An 18,028-nucleotide genomic window follows, 5' to 3' on the forward strand; every position below is an offset into this window, starting at 1 on the left:
TTTATTACATCTAAGCTATACATAGCATGAAAACAAGGAAAGCATTTGAAGCAAATTATTTAAAATTCTGAAGATGGATTTTTATTTTACAACTCTGAAAAATCTTGTGAAGACTCCTAACACTTGTTGAGACAGTGAAGGAATATTGATAAGACTCCACACAATTCCCTTCTTAATCTACAGTTTAGTAAATTTTACTCTGTTCTTTAAACTGAACTCCCTTCAAAGTCCAGGATGAAGCATACACAACATCTTCCAGGATCAGAAACTGACAAATTAACTGAAGAATCACATACAAGGCAACAAACAAGAAAATGTCTGAAGATCTGGAGGGTAAGCAAATGCTTGAAGAATGTCAGACTGAAAACTACAGCCACTGTCAGCTGAGTGAAAAGTCTGGACTTAAGCAGGAATCTCTACAGAGTGCTCATAAAATATTGCAGTCTTGTATCAAGGACTAATGGGATAAAATGCTGGTTTTCTCCCAGCCAGTTTCTGAGAGGATCTGTCCTGGAACTTCATGAGGCTTAGCTGCTATAGGTGCAATGACACAGGAGTGCTCTCTTCTAGAAATGACAATGTTTTACCATGAAACGTGATAAATTTCTATGAAGCCGTTCCAGTGGCCTGAAGTAGCTTTACATTTACAGATTTAATTTACTTTTCCAAGTGACATAGCATCCACATTCTTTCAAGGCCTCTTAAACATCAGTGTTTTTTGCAAGGCAACATACTGAACATTTATAAGCTCACTTAAAATCACAACGTCCATTTGTCACTTGCAACTGAAGACCAACAGGGTAGTAACCGCCTGGCTAAATCACACATCACTAGTCAACTGATGTGTGGACAGCAGCACAAATAAACACTGATTTTGCATTTGCAGGACCATATTTTTCCTTTCACAAAGCATATTCTCTTAAGAGCTGGAACATTTAAACATTTCTGCTGAGATTTTCCAAAGCTGTTTGAGGCACTCTAAAGGAAGCTCAATTAAATAATTCCCAATTCCAAATTAAAATTCTTTGAAACTGGATGTCCAACCCCCCCAGATGATTTTGTAAATCTCAGTCTTACAGTGAATGATATGACATTTTCTCTAAGAATTTATCTTAGCCAAGGACTTAATTTCCCAGCAGTATCTTTGACCAATAGTCCAAAAACTTATATGAAAAAGATACTTATAACTATTCACTGAAACACTGTCCTATGATTGAAATTATAAATAAACAAAAAGCCTTCCTTCAAATCCCATGTTGCCTTTGTTTAGCTTCTATATTAGATTTTTTAGACAGATAAAAAGTCACAGCTTAGTCCACTGCTTCCTTCTAACTTTCCCTTTTGGATACTTACTTGTTGTCATCACCATATTACTAGGGAATCTTATGTCCTTTGTGCTGCTATTCTTGAAATATCCAGTGAGGCAGAGGTTTACTATCATTCTCACTTTAGACATTCTCACTTTATAGATAAGAAATCAGACACTGGCTTAAGTGATTAGGTAAGGTCACACAAGAAAACTAAACATACCTCTTCTAATTACTGAAACAGTTCCTTAATTAATGGACCATCCATTCCATGTGTTATTTTTCACTTTAAAATGTACAGAATCAAAAAGGAGAACAATACTCAACCAAGCAACAAAAAAGGGTCGGGTTGCCATTCTTTTTCTTTTGCAGTTTATCTTTAAATTTGACGTGTAAACAGTATGAAAACAGCAAGGTAAATTTGCAAAGGCCTATTCCCTCTTTAGTGATATAATTGTGAATGTCTGCCTTTTCAAAAATTAAATATCTGACTAAATAACCTGCTATTTATAGTACAGATGTTCTTACTGATGGTTCAACATTTATAAATGATCCTGTTTATATTGCTCTTGATTCAAAGTACTGTATAAACCTCCATTGTGTGACTTCCCTGCTGTATTTACTGTAGCAAATCACCACCTAAAAGTTTAGGAACCACAGAAGAAACAATTATAACAAGTCTGATTAACTTCTTCATAAAACTCCCTTGTCACTTCTAACCAGCTACTGGAAAATGTAAAGACAAAACCAAGCCAATCAATAGCCTTTTCTTTTAACTTGAAATAGAGAGGAAATAAGAACAGTTGTTTCACAGGTACAAAGCTTAAAAATAAGATGAAACGAATGGTGAAGAATTAAGCTTCTTGCAATAACAGGTGAGGTTACAAGAGCAGAATAAAGGTAAAATAGAGATCTACGGTGGAGTTTTTAATACATATATCTACAGTTCTACTGGCAGCCAATTACAAATCAGCCAAGTAACCACTTGCCTTATTTACTCTTGAATGACTAACCAAAAGTTAAACAAAAGCCTGTAAATGTTATAGAGGCAATGTGAACTTGCAAAGTAGCAAGCTAAGTTCTGCTTCCCAAATAACTGTGCCTCCAGCAGGTGTGCCAAGTACTGTAGTGCACTTTCGTTCCTTCCACCACTACCTAAAAAAAAAAATCATCCACCTCTTCTTTGTTATGCTTTTATGCTAGCTTGCTTGGATAGGAATGTGGATGCAGGGTTATAAATTATTGAGGGAAAACAAAGCCAAGAAGCAGGTTCTGCAGGTATCTTTCAAAACAATTTCAAGGTTTCATCTCTTACAGATTGAGTTTCCTAGCCTGGGCTCAGCAGGTTCCATTTTCTGCACTCACAGATCTTCCCCATTTGTAATAAACTGCATAGTTTTGGTGGAACCCAGCTGCACCAGGAAGTCAAGCTCAAGCACTACAAAACAACAAGCAAGCATTAAAAAAAAAAAAAAGTTTTCAGCATGCAATACCTTTTCCTTATATTTTTGGCATCCATTTTAGTGGTTTTACCATGCTACATACCTTTCAAAGAAAAAAAGGATTATTTCCCTAGAGCTGCAAGAAATTTTAAATTATTCTTCCCCTCCAAGTTTCACTATACTATACAGATACTCACTTGATTAAAGAAGAGATCATTTAATATCTAGGTGTTTAAATCTAGGAAATTCATTATTTAGATTAAAATTTTGCTAGTGCCTCTATAATATTCAAAGTCCTTAAAAGAATACCTCTCTGCTGTAATTTTCTACTAAGATTTAGCAAAAAGCTTTAAACCACAAGATAGAAAACATAAAAGTAACATTAGACAAATAGCTTACACAAGTAAGCTCTTATGCTAAAGGCAATATTAAGCATTCCTCTGAAAGCTTCTAGCACTTTTTAAAAATGGAGAAGATTTGTATCTACAAATAAAATCTAGTTGTCACAAAACTACAATTTGCAAAATTTTGTGCACAGGCATAGCTGGAGAAGGGGAGGGTTGTGGGAGGGCTGTAATTCATTTCAATAGGGTCTTCATTATGAGGAAGCCTGCTGGCTCAGTCACAGCTGCCACGGTATCAACAGCCTTTTTGGGATCTTGTATTTTTCCTACTTTCATGATGTTGCTTTCCCTCATTAAGATTCAAATCTAATTGTTTATGCTGCCGCTCACTGTTACTCTTCTTTCATGCTGATTATTTCCATTGAATCTTATGTAAAATGTACAGGAGTTTAGAGAAAAATGCAGGCACTGACTGTTAGTGAAGCAGAAAAAGCAAAACAGTTGTTTGTTCCTAAAACATAGCCATAAGGATTGTATATCTCTCTCCCATCTCCCAGTTGTATTATTAGTTGTGGTTAGTGCCATAATAATTGATGAATTGAGCCTAGCAATTAGACAGATCACTTCTACTGCAAAATATGTTTTGCGTACATGCAAAGATGTAAAATAATTTCACTTTCCTCAAAAATCAGTCTCGTTAATAATTTGATACTTACAAAATAAATCCTTTACATGAACTCCATTCTTGCAACACTGATATTACTTCCTCACTTTAAATTCATGACAGAAGGCCCACTCCCTTCACTGCCACACATCTGAGGGTTATCATGTGACAGATTCTCGTTGTTCCTTCTTCCACACTCCCATTCCATCTATTAGGTCCTGCAATTGCCTTTTGCTGCAAATGAATCTCCAGTACGCTTGAAAACAACTTCTCTTTCCCCCATCCCTTGGTTTTAGTTTGTCTGTAGTAATACTCCGCAGGCTGCTTATATGGTAGAGATAATGCTTTTACTAACTTTTTTTTTTTTCCTGACTGCTCATAGTTCTGCTCATAGTTCTTAAGTCCCCAAAACAATGATAATTTGATCTTCTGTTTCAGTAACACAAGAAACTTTCCAGAGGTTAGACAGCCAGTGAATGGATGGTACAAGAAAGGAGTGAGCTGTGAAAATCATCTCCCTAAGTGGCATTTAGCATGATTAAATGGAAGATACCCGGTGCTTGATAAAATGTTCTTCTACAACATTTTTAGTATTCCTCTCTCTACTTAATTTATATTGACAATTATTAGCCACGAAAATTAACACACACAACCTTTACATTGTGTATCAAGTCCAAACACAGAAAAAGCAAATGTTAACAACAGACAGTAATTATCACCTCTCTCTCTCTCTCACTATTTATATCATGTAAATGATCCCTAAGCCAAGTCTTTTAGGAGCAATGTGTCTGCAGAGGTATGTGTGAAAACATCTTACATGGGCTGCAAACAGAGTAAGCATCAATATGTCTACACATAGCATATAATCCAGTATTGCAATACTGGTAACTGATTTTTTCCTTTATAAGGGACATAATTTTTAACACTATTTAGATAGGCTATTTACGTATTTTCATATCACCACAACACTGGATTCACGCGCAGCCTGTTCAAGAAGGGATTTTTTCCCCCATGTTTCCCATTTATTTGTACGTGAAGAAAACCATAGTAATAAGTTGTGAACTGCAACTCAAGGAAATTCTAAACCTAATGATTGTGTACTGAATTGCAGTTGGAGTACCACACACCATTTCAGGATCAAAAATTCTCACTCTTGAATACTTCTGTGTAAATATAAGGGCTATCTCTCCCACTGCATTTCAAAGGCCTTGCTCCAGGACTCATAAGACAAGACAGCAGGTTGCAGAGAGAAGTGTTCATCGAAGAAGTATTAATCTGGAGATCTTTGGCAAACTGGGAAAAAACAGAGAGTCCAAGTCCTGTGCTTACTTTGAACTTGCAATAGAATGATTACACATCCTCAAAATGTTCATTATAATAAATTATTGTCTTCAGAGAAACAGACATTATATTAGAAATCCTAATTTGATGCTAAATAGTATATAGAATCATAGAATATCTCAAGTTGGAAGGGACCAATAAGGATCATGAAGTCCAAGTCCCTGTTCCTTGCAGGATTACCTAAAACTAAACCACATGACTAAGAGCATCGTCCAGATGCTCCTTGAACTCTGACAGGCTTGGTGCCGTGACCACTTCCCTGGGGAACCTGTTCCAGTGACCGACCACCCTCCCAGTGAAGGACCTTTTCCTAATGTGCAATCTGAACTTCTCCTGATGCAGCTTCATTCCATTTCCTCGTGTCCTATTGCTGGTCACCAGAGAGAGGAGGTCAGCACCTCCCCCTTCGCTGTCCCCCTTGAGGAAGTTGTAGACTGTGATGAGATCACCCCTCAGCCTTCTCTTCTCCAAGATGAGCAAACCAAGTGGCCTCAGCTGCTCCTCGTAAATCTTGCCCTAGAAACCTTTCACCATCTTGGTCGCCCTCCTCTGGACACACTGTAATAGTTTGATGTCCTTCTTACATTGAGGCACCCAAAACTGCACACAGTACTCAAGGTGGGGCCGCAGCAGTGCCGTGTAGAGTGGGACAATCACCTCCCTCAGCCGGCTAGCTATGCTGTGCTTGATGCACCCCAGGACACGGTTGGCCCTTTTGGTTGCCAGGGCGCACTGTTGACTCATATTCAACTTGCCATCAACCCAAACCCTCAGATCTCTTTCCACAGGGCTGCTCTCCAGCCTCTTGTCCCCAGTTTGTATGTATAACCAGGACTGCCTCATCCCAGGTGGATAATCTGGCACTTGTTAAATTTCATATGGTTGGTGATTGCCCAGCTCTCTAGTCTATCCATACCCCTCTTTAAGGCCTCTCTACCTTTGAGGGAGTCCGCAGCTCCTCCTAGTTTAGTATCATCGGCAAACTTACTTAATGTACATTTGACTCCTGCATCCAGATAATTTCTAAAAACAATAAAGAGCACTGGCCCTAACATTGAGCCCTGGGGGACTCCAGTGGTGACTGGCCACCAGCCTGATATAACCCCATTTACTATAACCCTTTGAGCCTGACCCATCAGCCAATTGCTCACCCAGTGTATTATGGACTTGTCTAGCTGTGTGCTGGACAGTTTATCTGGAAGGATACTGTGAGACACAATATAAAAAACTTTGCTAAAATCCAAACCCACCGCATCTGCTGGCTTCCTTTGGTCAACTAGATGAATGACCTTGTCATAAAAGGAAATTAAGTTGGTTAAGCAGGACTTTCCCTTCATGAACCCATGCTGGCTATGACCAATGACTGCATTGTCTCTCAAGTGTTTTTCAATAACTCCCAGAATAACCTTCTCCATAATTCTACCAGGCACTGAAGTGAGACTGACAGGCCTGTAATTACCAGGGTCTTCCTTCTTTCCCTTCTTGAAAACTGGGACAATATTTGCCAGCTTCCAGTTGACTGGGACCTCTCCAGACTCCCAAGACCATTGAAAAAGAGGTCCCATGATGACATCAGCCAGCTCTTTCAGTACCCTGGGATGAATCCCACCAGGTTCCATAGATTTATGAGCATCCAGCTAGAGCAGCGAGTCTCGAACAAGTTCAGGGTCAGCTGGGAGTTTATCATCTCCCCAGTCATGGTCTTCCAACACAGGGGTCCAGAGGTCCCAGGGCCCATCATCCGTGTTGAAGACAGAGGCGAAGAAGCTATTAAACGTCTCCGCTTTGTCTACATCCCTATTTGTGAAGTAACTGACCTCATCAAGCAATGGACCAATGTTATCTCTGATCCCCCTTTTGCTGTTAACATATTTTAAAAAGTCCTTTTTGTTGTCCTTCACAGTTGTGGCCAGCTTGAACTCTAATCGAGCTTTGGCTGCACAAATTTTCTCCGTACAATGGTGAACAGCATCTCTGTAGTCCTCCTGTGTCGCCTGTCCTTGGTTCCAACGTCCATACACTTTCCTTTTCCTTTTACGTTCTAGAAGAAGATTCCTGCTCAGCTGAGCTAGCCTTCTGCACTGCTTGCTTGACTTCTGACACTTTGGCATTGCCTGCTCCTGCACTCTTAAGAGATGGCTCTTAAAAAGTGACCAGCATTCACAGACCTCAATACCTTCAAAAGCAGATTTCCAGGGGACCTTACTAACTAGCTCCTTCAGCAGCCCAAGGTCTGCTCTCCCCATATCCAAGGTTGAAGTTTTGCTGGCAGTTTTTCTCCTATTACCAACGATTTGAAACTCAACTACTTTATGGTCACAGTGACTAAGACAGCCACCAATCACCACTTCACCCACAAGTCACCCTCTGTTTACAAACAACAAATCTAGGAGGGCACCTTTCCTAGTCAGCTCCCTTAGTACCTGCACCAAGAAGTTATCTTCAACAGGCTTCTTCAACATGCTTCAGAAATTTCCTGGACCTGTTTGTGTCCACTGTATGATATTCCCAGTTGATGTCTGGGAAGTTAAAATCACCCATAAAGACAAGGGCAGTTGATCTAGAGATATCCCTTAATTCCTTGTAGAATAATTCATCGGTTTTATCGTCCTGCCTGGGTGGCTGATAGTAGACTCCCACAACAACATCCGCTTTATTTGCTTTCCCCTTCGTCCTTACCCAGAGGCTGTCAACCGTGTCATCACCAACTGTCAGCGCCATATAATCCAACCCCTCCCTTACATACAGCACCACCCCCCTGCCTACCCCTCCTGAAGAGCCTATAACCATCCATCACAGCACCCCAGCCACAGGACTCATCCCACCCGGTTTCGCTTATGCCAATGATATCATAGCTCTGGGACTGGGCCAAAGCTTTGAGCTCCTCTTGCTTATTCCTCATGCTGCGCACATTAGTATAAAGGCATTTCACATGTGCTCCAGTGTACTCAGCACATCCTGGAACAGACTGAAGGACCTCGATAGCACAAACATTGACCTCGATCGTCCCTCAAACATTGGCATGCCGCCCCCAGGCTTATCTCTAGCTAGCCTGATTTTATCTCTTTCCCTCTTCAAATCTAGTTTAAAGCTCTTTCAATGAGCCCTGCTAACTCCTGCACAAAGATCCTTTTCCACCTTTGAGATAGGTGCACCCCATCTGTTGCCAGCAGGCCTGGTGTTGTGTAGACCAACCCATGACCAAAAGCCCAAAATTTTGCCAGTGATACCAGTCTCAGAGCCACAAACTATATGTAACCACAAAGTATAATTTAATGGAAATCACTTATAGTTACCTGAGTAACGGATCTTGAATCCTTTCTTGCTGGTTGCATGATCAGTTGACCAGCGAAGATATAGTAGATTCATTTTGCTTGTAAAGTTTAGTTGTCCAGTATGATTTCCACTTAAAGCAACCAGTAGAGGGCTTTGCCCAGAAGAACCTTCAGAGATGAATAAAGAAACGATTGACATTTTAAAGTACTACTAGTTTAAGTAATCCTTTCCATATTTTAACTCAGCTGTGAATGTGAATATACAAGGAAAGATTAGGAAACAACATGACACATGTTGCCAGTGAAATAATTAGCAGATCTCTATTTAAACTATCCATCCAGTTTTAGGTTTTCACTAGAGAGCACAATAAAAAATCTTGGTACAAACAAACTAAAATACAAAACAATGATTTTTTTTGCCATAAACACTGAAAAATTAGTTGATTTTTTAAAATTTCTATTTGGAAGAATTACTTTGAATGAGGTTATGTTTCTGCTCCTTTTATATCTAATATTTGTTTAAACTCTTTTTCGGTTAGTGAGTGGCAGCAAATCTATACATTCCTTGACATTGTGCAGCTAGTATAATTTTAAACACCACCATATTACATAGTGAACATAGCTAAAAAATGCCCTCACACATATAAGATCATCACAGTTTCACTGTGGGATACACGTATGTACAAATGTTATGAATTCATAATACATACTTCATTAGGACTCTGCTCTGTTAAAAGATAGTGTGTTTATTATAGTATCATTTTAGTGTAAAAAAATATACACTTATGGTAAATACAGGATGCTGAAAAAATATGTCCTGGCACTACACAAATATCTTTACCACAATAAAATCCAACAAAACCCTAGAAACACAAATAATGATTTGGAGGCTAACTATATAATAAAACAACATAGATGCAAGAGAAAAAAAAAAAAATCTATGCATCAAACCAATTTCCTACTGAAAACTTTCTAAAACATGAAATGGCATCTTCCTCCTCCATACGAAGGTTACGTTTTCTCCAGCTGAACTCCTCCCTTTCATATGCTTTTTGCTCCACGTTTTTCAATTTTAGGAAAGCCACGTTCAACCAACATTATCTTGGCCACAGCAGCTATTTCAAATAAAGAGGCTGCTTCATTCATTTTTGCTGAGTTTGAACAGCTGCAGCCTGATCAGCTCTTCTTATGTTGCATGAAAACACAAAAATAAAACTGATTCAAAGGACACCTACAAATTGAATACAATTGTCATCAGCCTTCTCCCCTTCCAATCCAAAAAAAAAAAAAAAAAAAACTTTGCTGATCGGGACATTGCAGGTACAAAACGGAGGTTATAAAGGCCACAGCAAACCATAAAGATTAAGACAACCTCCCAGTCCTTAGGAACTGTAATTCAGTCACCATAATGACAACACTACAACTAAGTAAGTATTACTAAATAAACTGTAAATAATAAATACATATACAAAATAAGAACAAATAAGCATGCAATTTTAGTTTGCTTTGTTTTTCCTGAAGTTGAGTTTCACTTTCTGTGCCTTACCTAGCAGGCAGATCTTCAGCTGATGTTCAGGCAAGTCAGCAGCATGACTTCTTGAGTTTGATTTTTTTTTTTAAATTATTTTACAGTTTGTCTATATAAGGAAATAAACACTCAACTTCTGATGTGCTGATGTGTCATATGATGCTTTCTTGAATATTAGGTAAAAGTTCATATTGCCATCTCATTTCAATGACAGAAATTTGTTGGTTTATTTCAGGGATAAAAAAATAATCAAAGAATATTTGCTGTATTACATGAATGCTGTTCAGTATAAGTAGCCTGAACACAGTGTTTTCAAGTTAAAAGGCCTTTAATGATTATATTCATGGTACATTTATGGCTTCTCTGGTTTAAAATAGAGATGGGATTTCCTAAGGGTCTGACTGATAAGTGGAAATGGCTAATGGGCTTATTGCTCCCAGCTGACCAGGGTAGCCTTATTGACTGGAAGCTTATACTGATCATCACCCAGCTGCTGAAGCACCATGATTTACAATGTGGTCAGTTAGGTGTAGTCACTATTTTGGTTTGCATTCCGAAGCTGCCTTTTAAGTAATCAGAGACCTGTGCCTTAGCAAATACTATTTCTCTAAAAGTTACGTTGCCAATCTTTATATAGTTTCTGCGTAAAGTTTTGTGACATATCTTTACCTGGTGTAGATAGACCCATGCAGTTCTACTACCTTAAATGAAGGTATGCTGTTTTGGACGACACAAAGTCCCAGGCTATGATATAGATTTATTGCAAAATGCAGTAATATAGAGAAATACCTAAGATAGCTCTGAATGAGCTAGTCTGAGTTATATCCATCACTGGAAACAGTATAGGCACATCAGCATTGCCTTCTGCCCCAACAAACTCATCATGCTGAGATGTAGAACTAATTAGCCTAGCAAAGCACTTTGCTAATGTGGCCACAGGGACACAAGCAAGTATCTCTGCAAGGCACTGCAATGTGCCATATTTAAATATCAACTTGTTGAGAGCTAGCTCAGGAATCTCTACATGGCACTGTATTGAGAGGTTATAAATATGCCATTATCTTTCTCATTTAAGTTTGCTGGTAGGTGGTAGAAAAAAATGACTTCAGTAGAGCTGCACTAGAGATGAATTTATAAGAATGTGATTTCATGTCATGAAATGACAATGCTTAAAAATGTAGTAACTATGATAATTCTTCTCTCAGATCTATTATTGATAATCTGGTTTCATTAAATTTAAATGTATAAGAAAGAAAACAAAAATCTTCATGAGGGACATTAAGCAGTTTCAACAGAATTTTTCAAAAGAAAACAAACAAAGTGATCAGACCACTAGCAAAGTTCCAGGCACACTACATATTGTCTTGATGTTAAATAGAGTGGAGGAAAAGACTGTTTTCTCCACTAAACTGACAAGGACCAACACACACATTATAAAGAAAAAAAAAAAGCTAATGAACTGACATTTTTAAAAGAATGAAAAATATTGTGTTTTTTTCAGAATGCTGTTACCAAAAATTGAAAATATTTTAATAATTTTAGACATTAAAAATCTACTACTTAAGAAAAATATTTAGAGAAAGATACCTCAAAACATATGACCTCTTAATTTTTTTCCTGTTATGAAACTCCCATAAGTGAATATTAATCAGTTCTATCATAGTTATCATATATTCTTGGTTAATGAGGGAAGATATGATAATGGTCTCCAAATGAATAAAAATATATTAAAGAACAATCAGGGACTAGTTATTCTCATCAATCAATGAGAACAGAACAAGTGATAATAAGCTCAGAATTCAGCAGAAAATAAGAATAGCTTGTTAATTAAATAGGGCCCGTTGAGAGGTTGCTGCTATGAGCAACGGTCTAGAAATTGAGCTTTTGTCATTTCTGTACTCTTTGTCCCAAAACAGATGGTCAAATTCTTTAACAGGAGTATATTCAAACAAGGTACAGCACTGGTTCTGCTATGCTATGGAGAAAGTAGACTGGGTATTCGGACTCAAATTTAAGTATTTAGTCTCAGATCATCTCATTAAATTGGACAAATGGAATTATACCCCCAAAATATTTCCTCACCAGAAATGGTCCATTACAAAACAGCATGTTAACTTCTCTTTTCAGATACCTCCATACATTTCCCAGGAAACAGAAACCTGTATGACTTTCATAGCAATGCTGCACCTGCTCCTGCTCCTCTTCTAACAATACCTAAGAAAATTTAAAAGCTTCTTTGTCTTGAATACACCTATAAACGCTTTCATTTGCTAACAGATTTAGACTTAAAGCAAAAGTAATAGAAATACTGGACTATCATTTCAGTTTCAGATGTATCAATGCATTATGAAACCAACAATTGGAAATCAAGCCCCATTTGACCTGATATTTTTTATTTTGTGGTTAGATAGAATTTAAATCTCTTACCATCAAATACCTCCAGCTCATCAAACTGCTTTTCACTTTGAAACATTTCTACAAAGATAGAGATGTTATATCCTGGCTCAACCTTTATAGTCCAAGAACAGGTCTGAGAGTTGGGATAGGTGCCTGGGTAACCTGGACTGAGGATCACTCCTGATGATTCTGTACGGATTTCATTTGCCGGACATTGTGCTAAAAAGGACACAACAAGAAGAACAACAAGAACAGCAATGAAATAAAATGTTTCCTTTCCATGAAAAAATAGTATTATTTTTCAGAGATATGTATGCTTCAGGTTCAGTTTCCAAATGGAAACATGTTAAAATTGTATCCTAGATGGAAGGAACAATAAAGTTACCTTTAGCACAAACAGAAACAGGACCACCTCTATAAACCTTGCATTTATGAAACAGGATACTAATTATAGTAAAACATTCCTCCAGAAATACGTCACGGCCCAAAGGGTTTACAGTCAAAGGATTCACCTATGCTGGTGTGATCATTCACACAGGTGAGGTAAAAGTCCTGGTAAAACTTTTTATTTGGAAACCTACTAGCTGTCTTCTATTTGACTCCTTAAAAAAACCACCCACCTTTAAAAAATGAAGTCTGTTGAAAACATATTGGAGCTTCTAGGCACACCAGGTCATTTGAAAACATACATGTTTTGCGCAGACAAAGGGTTTATTCTGGATACAGAATACTCCAGGTCATCCAAGTAAGACCTTTGCAGCAACCACTTCCCCTCTTACTTAAACTCTGAACTCATAACATTTTACTAACACTTTCACCTGGTATTCATAGGCATTTATGATCTCTGCATATGACAAGGAGTATATTATACTAAAATGCTGTAAATTTTATATCCTAAGTACTGGTTTTGATTAAGAAATTCTTTTGTTGGTCACAGTTTTTCATTAACATTTTGCCTTGCATGCAGGACTGATTTTTTTGTGTCTGTTTGCTGTTGAAGTCTGATATGTTTTGTCCACAGTTTCATAATATATGTGCATATTAACAATGTTTTTTGAGCAAGATTCACAAATATATCCTGACAGAAATGCACTCCTGGAAACTGTTTGGCACAGTATCCAAGTACTTGCATAAATTAAGGTTATAGGAAAGGCGAAAAACATAACAACAGAGGAAAAATGATCAGGGCAGAAAATATGTTACAGGGGAAAAAACACACATAATTATCAGAAATAAACATTTAAAACTGGACCATTTCCCTTAGTTGGCCTTTTACAAACTTGGAGGTGAAATTCAGGTTCAGTTGTAGCCAAGAAGAATTTTGCTGTAAACTTTTGGAAAACAGTGTCAGGACTTTATCTTTCCTTGTACTCTCAGAGAAATTAAGCATACTGGTAGAGAAGGAAATTATATTTTATAAAAGATGTCTAGTCTTCACTTTCTGTTCCATACACTGGGGACAAATCTGAACCCTCCACTAGAAGCAACAATACAAACAAAATAGGAATTTTATCAATTAATTCACATATAAATTAACCATTGCTTTCCTACATAGTGCATAGACCTTTACCTTTGAGAAGGTGGCTTATTCCTGTCCTTTCTCTAACCTAGATACAGTTTTCCAGACTTGCACGTGGAAGGTAAGAGAAAGTGTACATGCCTGAGTTGGACAATACAACATTCCATTCACTGTCCCAGATTTTTTAGAATATTTTAAATAATGATACGTTAAGTAAGAAAGATATGAGTTTCAAACTTAACTTACAAACTTATTTTCTGAGGACCACCAATTTCTTAATGGCACCAAAGTTTAGGGGAAAAAAAAAAATCAAAACAGTTCTTTTCTGACTGTTCCAAGACTTCCCTAAATCTGACTTATAGGTTGAGCCTTCAAGCACAAAATTCAGGGTGATTTTTCTTCATTTGTGGTTTTTTCATACTATAGCATAATTTATAAATCACTTATGTAAAAGCCACTCTGATTATTTAGGGATATAAGACGGGGGGAAAGTGTGAAAAAGTAAAAACTACTTATTACTCATTTTTGTCATAATCTTTTCTTTTTCAGTCTGCTCTAATAGACTGAAGAATATGTAGCATTATCATGCCAGCAAATGCAAGAAGAAATATTAGGTTTTTAAACCCTCTCTTCCTCTCCTCCTCCTCATCTTGTTCAGCTAAAAAATGTCTTCAGTCAGAGAGAAAAATGTCAGCCTGTGAAAAGGAGGGATGTAATATGCAAGTGAGAATATACCATCAAGCAGGGAGAACAAGGTGTGGGCTGGGGAAAAAGTGGCAAGCAAATAATTTTTCCTTGGCATGTGTCCCTTCCTGCTATCATTTGACAGCACTGACTGTAGCAGACAGTATTTCTAAGAGGGAAAGCCGTTTTTCATAGAAGACATCCCAAGAGAGGGAAAGCCTATGGGGTAATGGTACATAAAGTAGTAAAAATCCTTTTGACAATTTTAATTCAGGGATTGTCTCTTGAGATAGAAACACCTGTAGCCAAATTACACCCAGAAATTTCACACGAGCTTCTGTCTAAGAATACAGCGTTGCATGTATTTAATGACAGTAGCTTCTCTTTCTCATTATCTTAAAATGAAACACACTCTGACTTCCTGTATTCTTCAGAATAAGAGAAGAATAACTTGAGAAAATACAGCCAACAAGTGCTCTGACTCATGAATCTGCAGCAAGTACAAGTAAAACAGCAAATCATAGAACAACATTGGGCAGAAACATATTGCCAGATAAATGATGACAACCATTTTTTCTTAGTTAAATACATGAGACATTCCTGAACAGAAGTTTGGCTAGCTGCGTGGTATTTCCTGTCAGACATGCAGTGTAAGTGCTCATCAGTTATGAAGAGTAGCTGACATAACACAGTTCCACAACCTGCTTTACCCCGTAACATCATTTGCTTATGCCACAAGACTATTTTTAAGAAAAGAAGACGGCTCTTACTGGTCCAGTATCAGCTTCATCAGAATGTTTGTTATAATGTTAAACTCTACTAGAGCAACTTGTGGATTAAGAGCTGGTCTTCAAAGTAGTAAATTACAAGTATCCTGGAGAAATCAGTAATGCTGTCAGAGCTTTCACAGCGAGACACAGTGATTCTTTTCAACACTGGAAAACTATCACTCCTCTGGATAAACTATGCTTTACGAAATGGCTATGATCAACTAAACATGACAAAAAAGTAGTAGCAAAGCACAGGACATTTGGAAGGAAGATACGGGACTGTAGCAAGTACCTCTGGAGTGGTTTTTAGTAAGCATGCCATATCTAAAAACTAACAGCAGAGATGGTAAGGATACAACTGTCTTTTATTGCCTGCTTTTCCTCAGCATCTTAGGGAGTTAAGGAAATGACCATTGGTCAAATTACTCATGAAACAAATTATTTACTGGTCATTCAGATTTGGGGCCTGCAAACAAAATCTGGATGTTACACAGATACAGTCCAGACAAAACTAAAGCCAGGTGATCTCATAAAATGAAAAGTGTGATAGTACATTCTTCCAGAAAAGATTACAGTTGGGTTAATCTAAAAGGTTATTATCACAGCCCTTTATATGGGTGCTCTTTCAGCTAAATTCTCACAGGTATCGTTTCCAAAGAGAAGCACTAGAAGTAACTTCTTAAGAACAGGTTGCATGAACTTCTGTTTACTTACTGCAGTACATGAAGTTTTTGAAATCTGGGATGGAAGATTTTCAAGTAAGAATAAGATTCAAAATTACAGTTTGAAAAACCTCAGATCAGTTTACAGTGATCCACAGAACATTGTCATAAAGTGTTGAGATATTCTTCACTAACTCAAGAAGCTCACTGCAAGCATATGAAAGAAATGGAGAGAGGGAAAGAAATGCAGTGAAAAAATAGAGGAAAGTCACCAATCCAGAGAAGTGAAAATTGCTAGTTGCCTTTGGGAAAAAGAAATGTCATAGAAAAGGAAGAAAGACAATCACACACAAGAAATCACAGACACCTTGACTGTGAGCATCTCAGAAACCTCTGAAAACGCTCCAGCTGAGAATCGGCCCCTGTAAGAATGGTCTGCAAAAAGAAAAAGAGACAGGACTAGGAAAGTGGAGGGAGAAAAAAACGATAAAAAACTCAAAGAAATTATTTCTTCTGCCTTTTTCTTTCACCTGCTTTGCTCTTAGATAATCTATTTTTTCTTGTAAAGGACATCAGAAACAAAAAGAGAAGCAGGAAAAAAAACAAAGAGAGAGCTTGTTTGCTACATATGAAAAAATAACAACAAAATATTTTTTCAAAAGCAGGTAAAAGTTATCAATAACAGAGAAAGACTTCTGCTAGCTTTCTCATTCCTTGCATCTGATTATTAAGAAGGGACCTGAAATTAATTTATTTACCACAGGGGAAAATGCGTCTTTTGAGATGTTTCCTCATGCCCTTCTCTTGTAATTGAGGAAAAGTATGATGTTGCTTTGTAATTAAGAACATTTCTTTGGTGGGTGAATATTAAAAATCAACAGCTTAAAGGTCAGAGAATTTCCTTGAAGAAATCATCACATGTACGCAGCATAAGAAACAGATCAATGCAGGATTGATGTAGGAATTCTTTCCTCCATATATTTTATTGTATTCACTGAGTGGACTTCAAAACTTTACTAATAGAACAATTTCAAAAAGGAAGAAGTACTGTTTATGTGAAAAAACGCATCTCTGTAATAGAAATCAATGCAAATAGTAACACAAAGGGTGAAAGTATATGGAATATTCTTCTGTGGTACTGAGACAAAAATAGCGTCTCTTGAGGCCTCCCTCAGCATATTCTTAGGAATGAAACCCTTATGTCTTTATAAGCTGTAAATAGCTCAGTACCTCTCCTGTGCTAGAGCAGAAGTGGCCAAATCTCCTTACACAGCAAGCTATAGCTCTAACTCTTCCTATGGCCAAGATTCATTTCCGATGGCTAAGAGTCATTGGACAACAGGTCCCTTCCAACCTCAACCATTCACAGAAGAGATATCACAGGGACTTATGAGAGGAACAGTTCTGGAGTAGTTCAGGAACATGGGAAGGCAGACAGTGTATTGCTACTTTGCAGTTTGGAAGGCTGGCTGGACACGGCAAATTGGCAACATTCATCTTGGCAGCCTTTGCTGGCTCTCTTTCTCCACCATAATGAATTACTCACCAACTTCCCCCCAGCATAGCTTAGCTGCTGATTACATGACTTAATCTTTAGGGTGGAAGCTACCTGAATATTTCACAAGATTCATATGGTTAAAAGACATAAAATTGAGATACTGAGACAGTGAGACTGCTTCACCTTGATCTATAAAACAAAAGGCATATCCATTTTCCAATACCACTAATAATTAATATTTATCAATTGAATAAAAATAAACACCACAGTGCTATTTTGTTGGTGTCACACACACAACAGGTGAAAACAAAAATCTGCAATTTGGGCCCTTTTGTTCTGTAATATTAGCCATCACCTTTAGCATGGTATTTCAAAACAGAATACTCGTAAATACAAAGTCACACAAATTCCTTCAGTTGAGGCATACATATTCCATTGTTAATACTGTTTCTTTTATTTGTCAATCAATTAACACATTAACATTATATTCTTCAGTATTATATTTGATACCTCCTGGACTCTTTTCTGTCACCTAAGTTACAGGGTGATTCAACTCCCTACACATTTAGAAGTTTAGGAATTGATGTGAAGTTTATC

General features: G+C 37.5%; 1 protein-coding gene across 1 annotated transcript in view; it reads right to left on the bottom strand.

Moving 5' to 3' along the window:
* The window catches only part of CSMD1 (CUB and Sushi multiple domains 1), a 1,314,206-nt gene that overhangs the window by 111,182 nt on the left and 1,184,996 nt on the right, over positions 1–18,028 (bottom strand). The window contains exons 47-48 of the mRNA XM_075498045.1: positions 12,329–12,517; positions 8,395–8,541 (exon numbers count right to left, since the gene is read on the bottom strand). Of these exons, the coding sequence (XP_075354160.1) occupies positions 8,395–8,541; positions 12,329–12,517 (336 nt within the window). The remainder of the gene's footprint in view (positions 1–8,394; positions 8,542–12,328; positions 12,518–18,028) is intronic.

This window comes from Mycteria americana, chromosome 3 (genome assembly GCF_035582795.1).
Source record: "Mycteria americana isolate JAX WOST 10 ecotype Jacksonville Zoo and Gardens chromosome 3, USCA_MyAme_1.0, whole genome shotgun sequence".
NCBI classification, from domain to species: Eukaryota; Metazoa; Chordata; class Aves; order Ciconiiformes; family Ciconiidae; genus Mycteria; species Mycteria americana.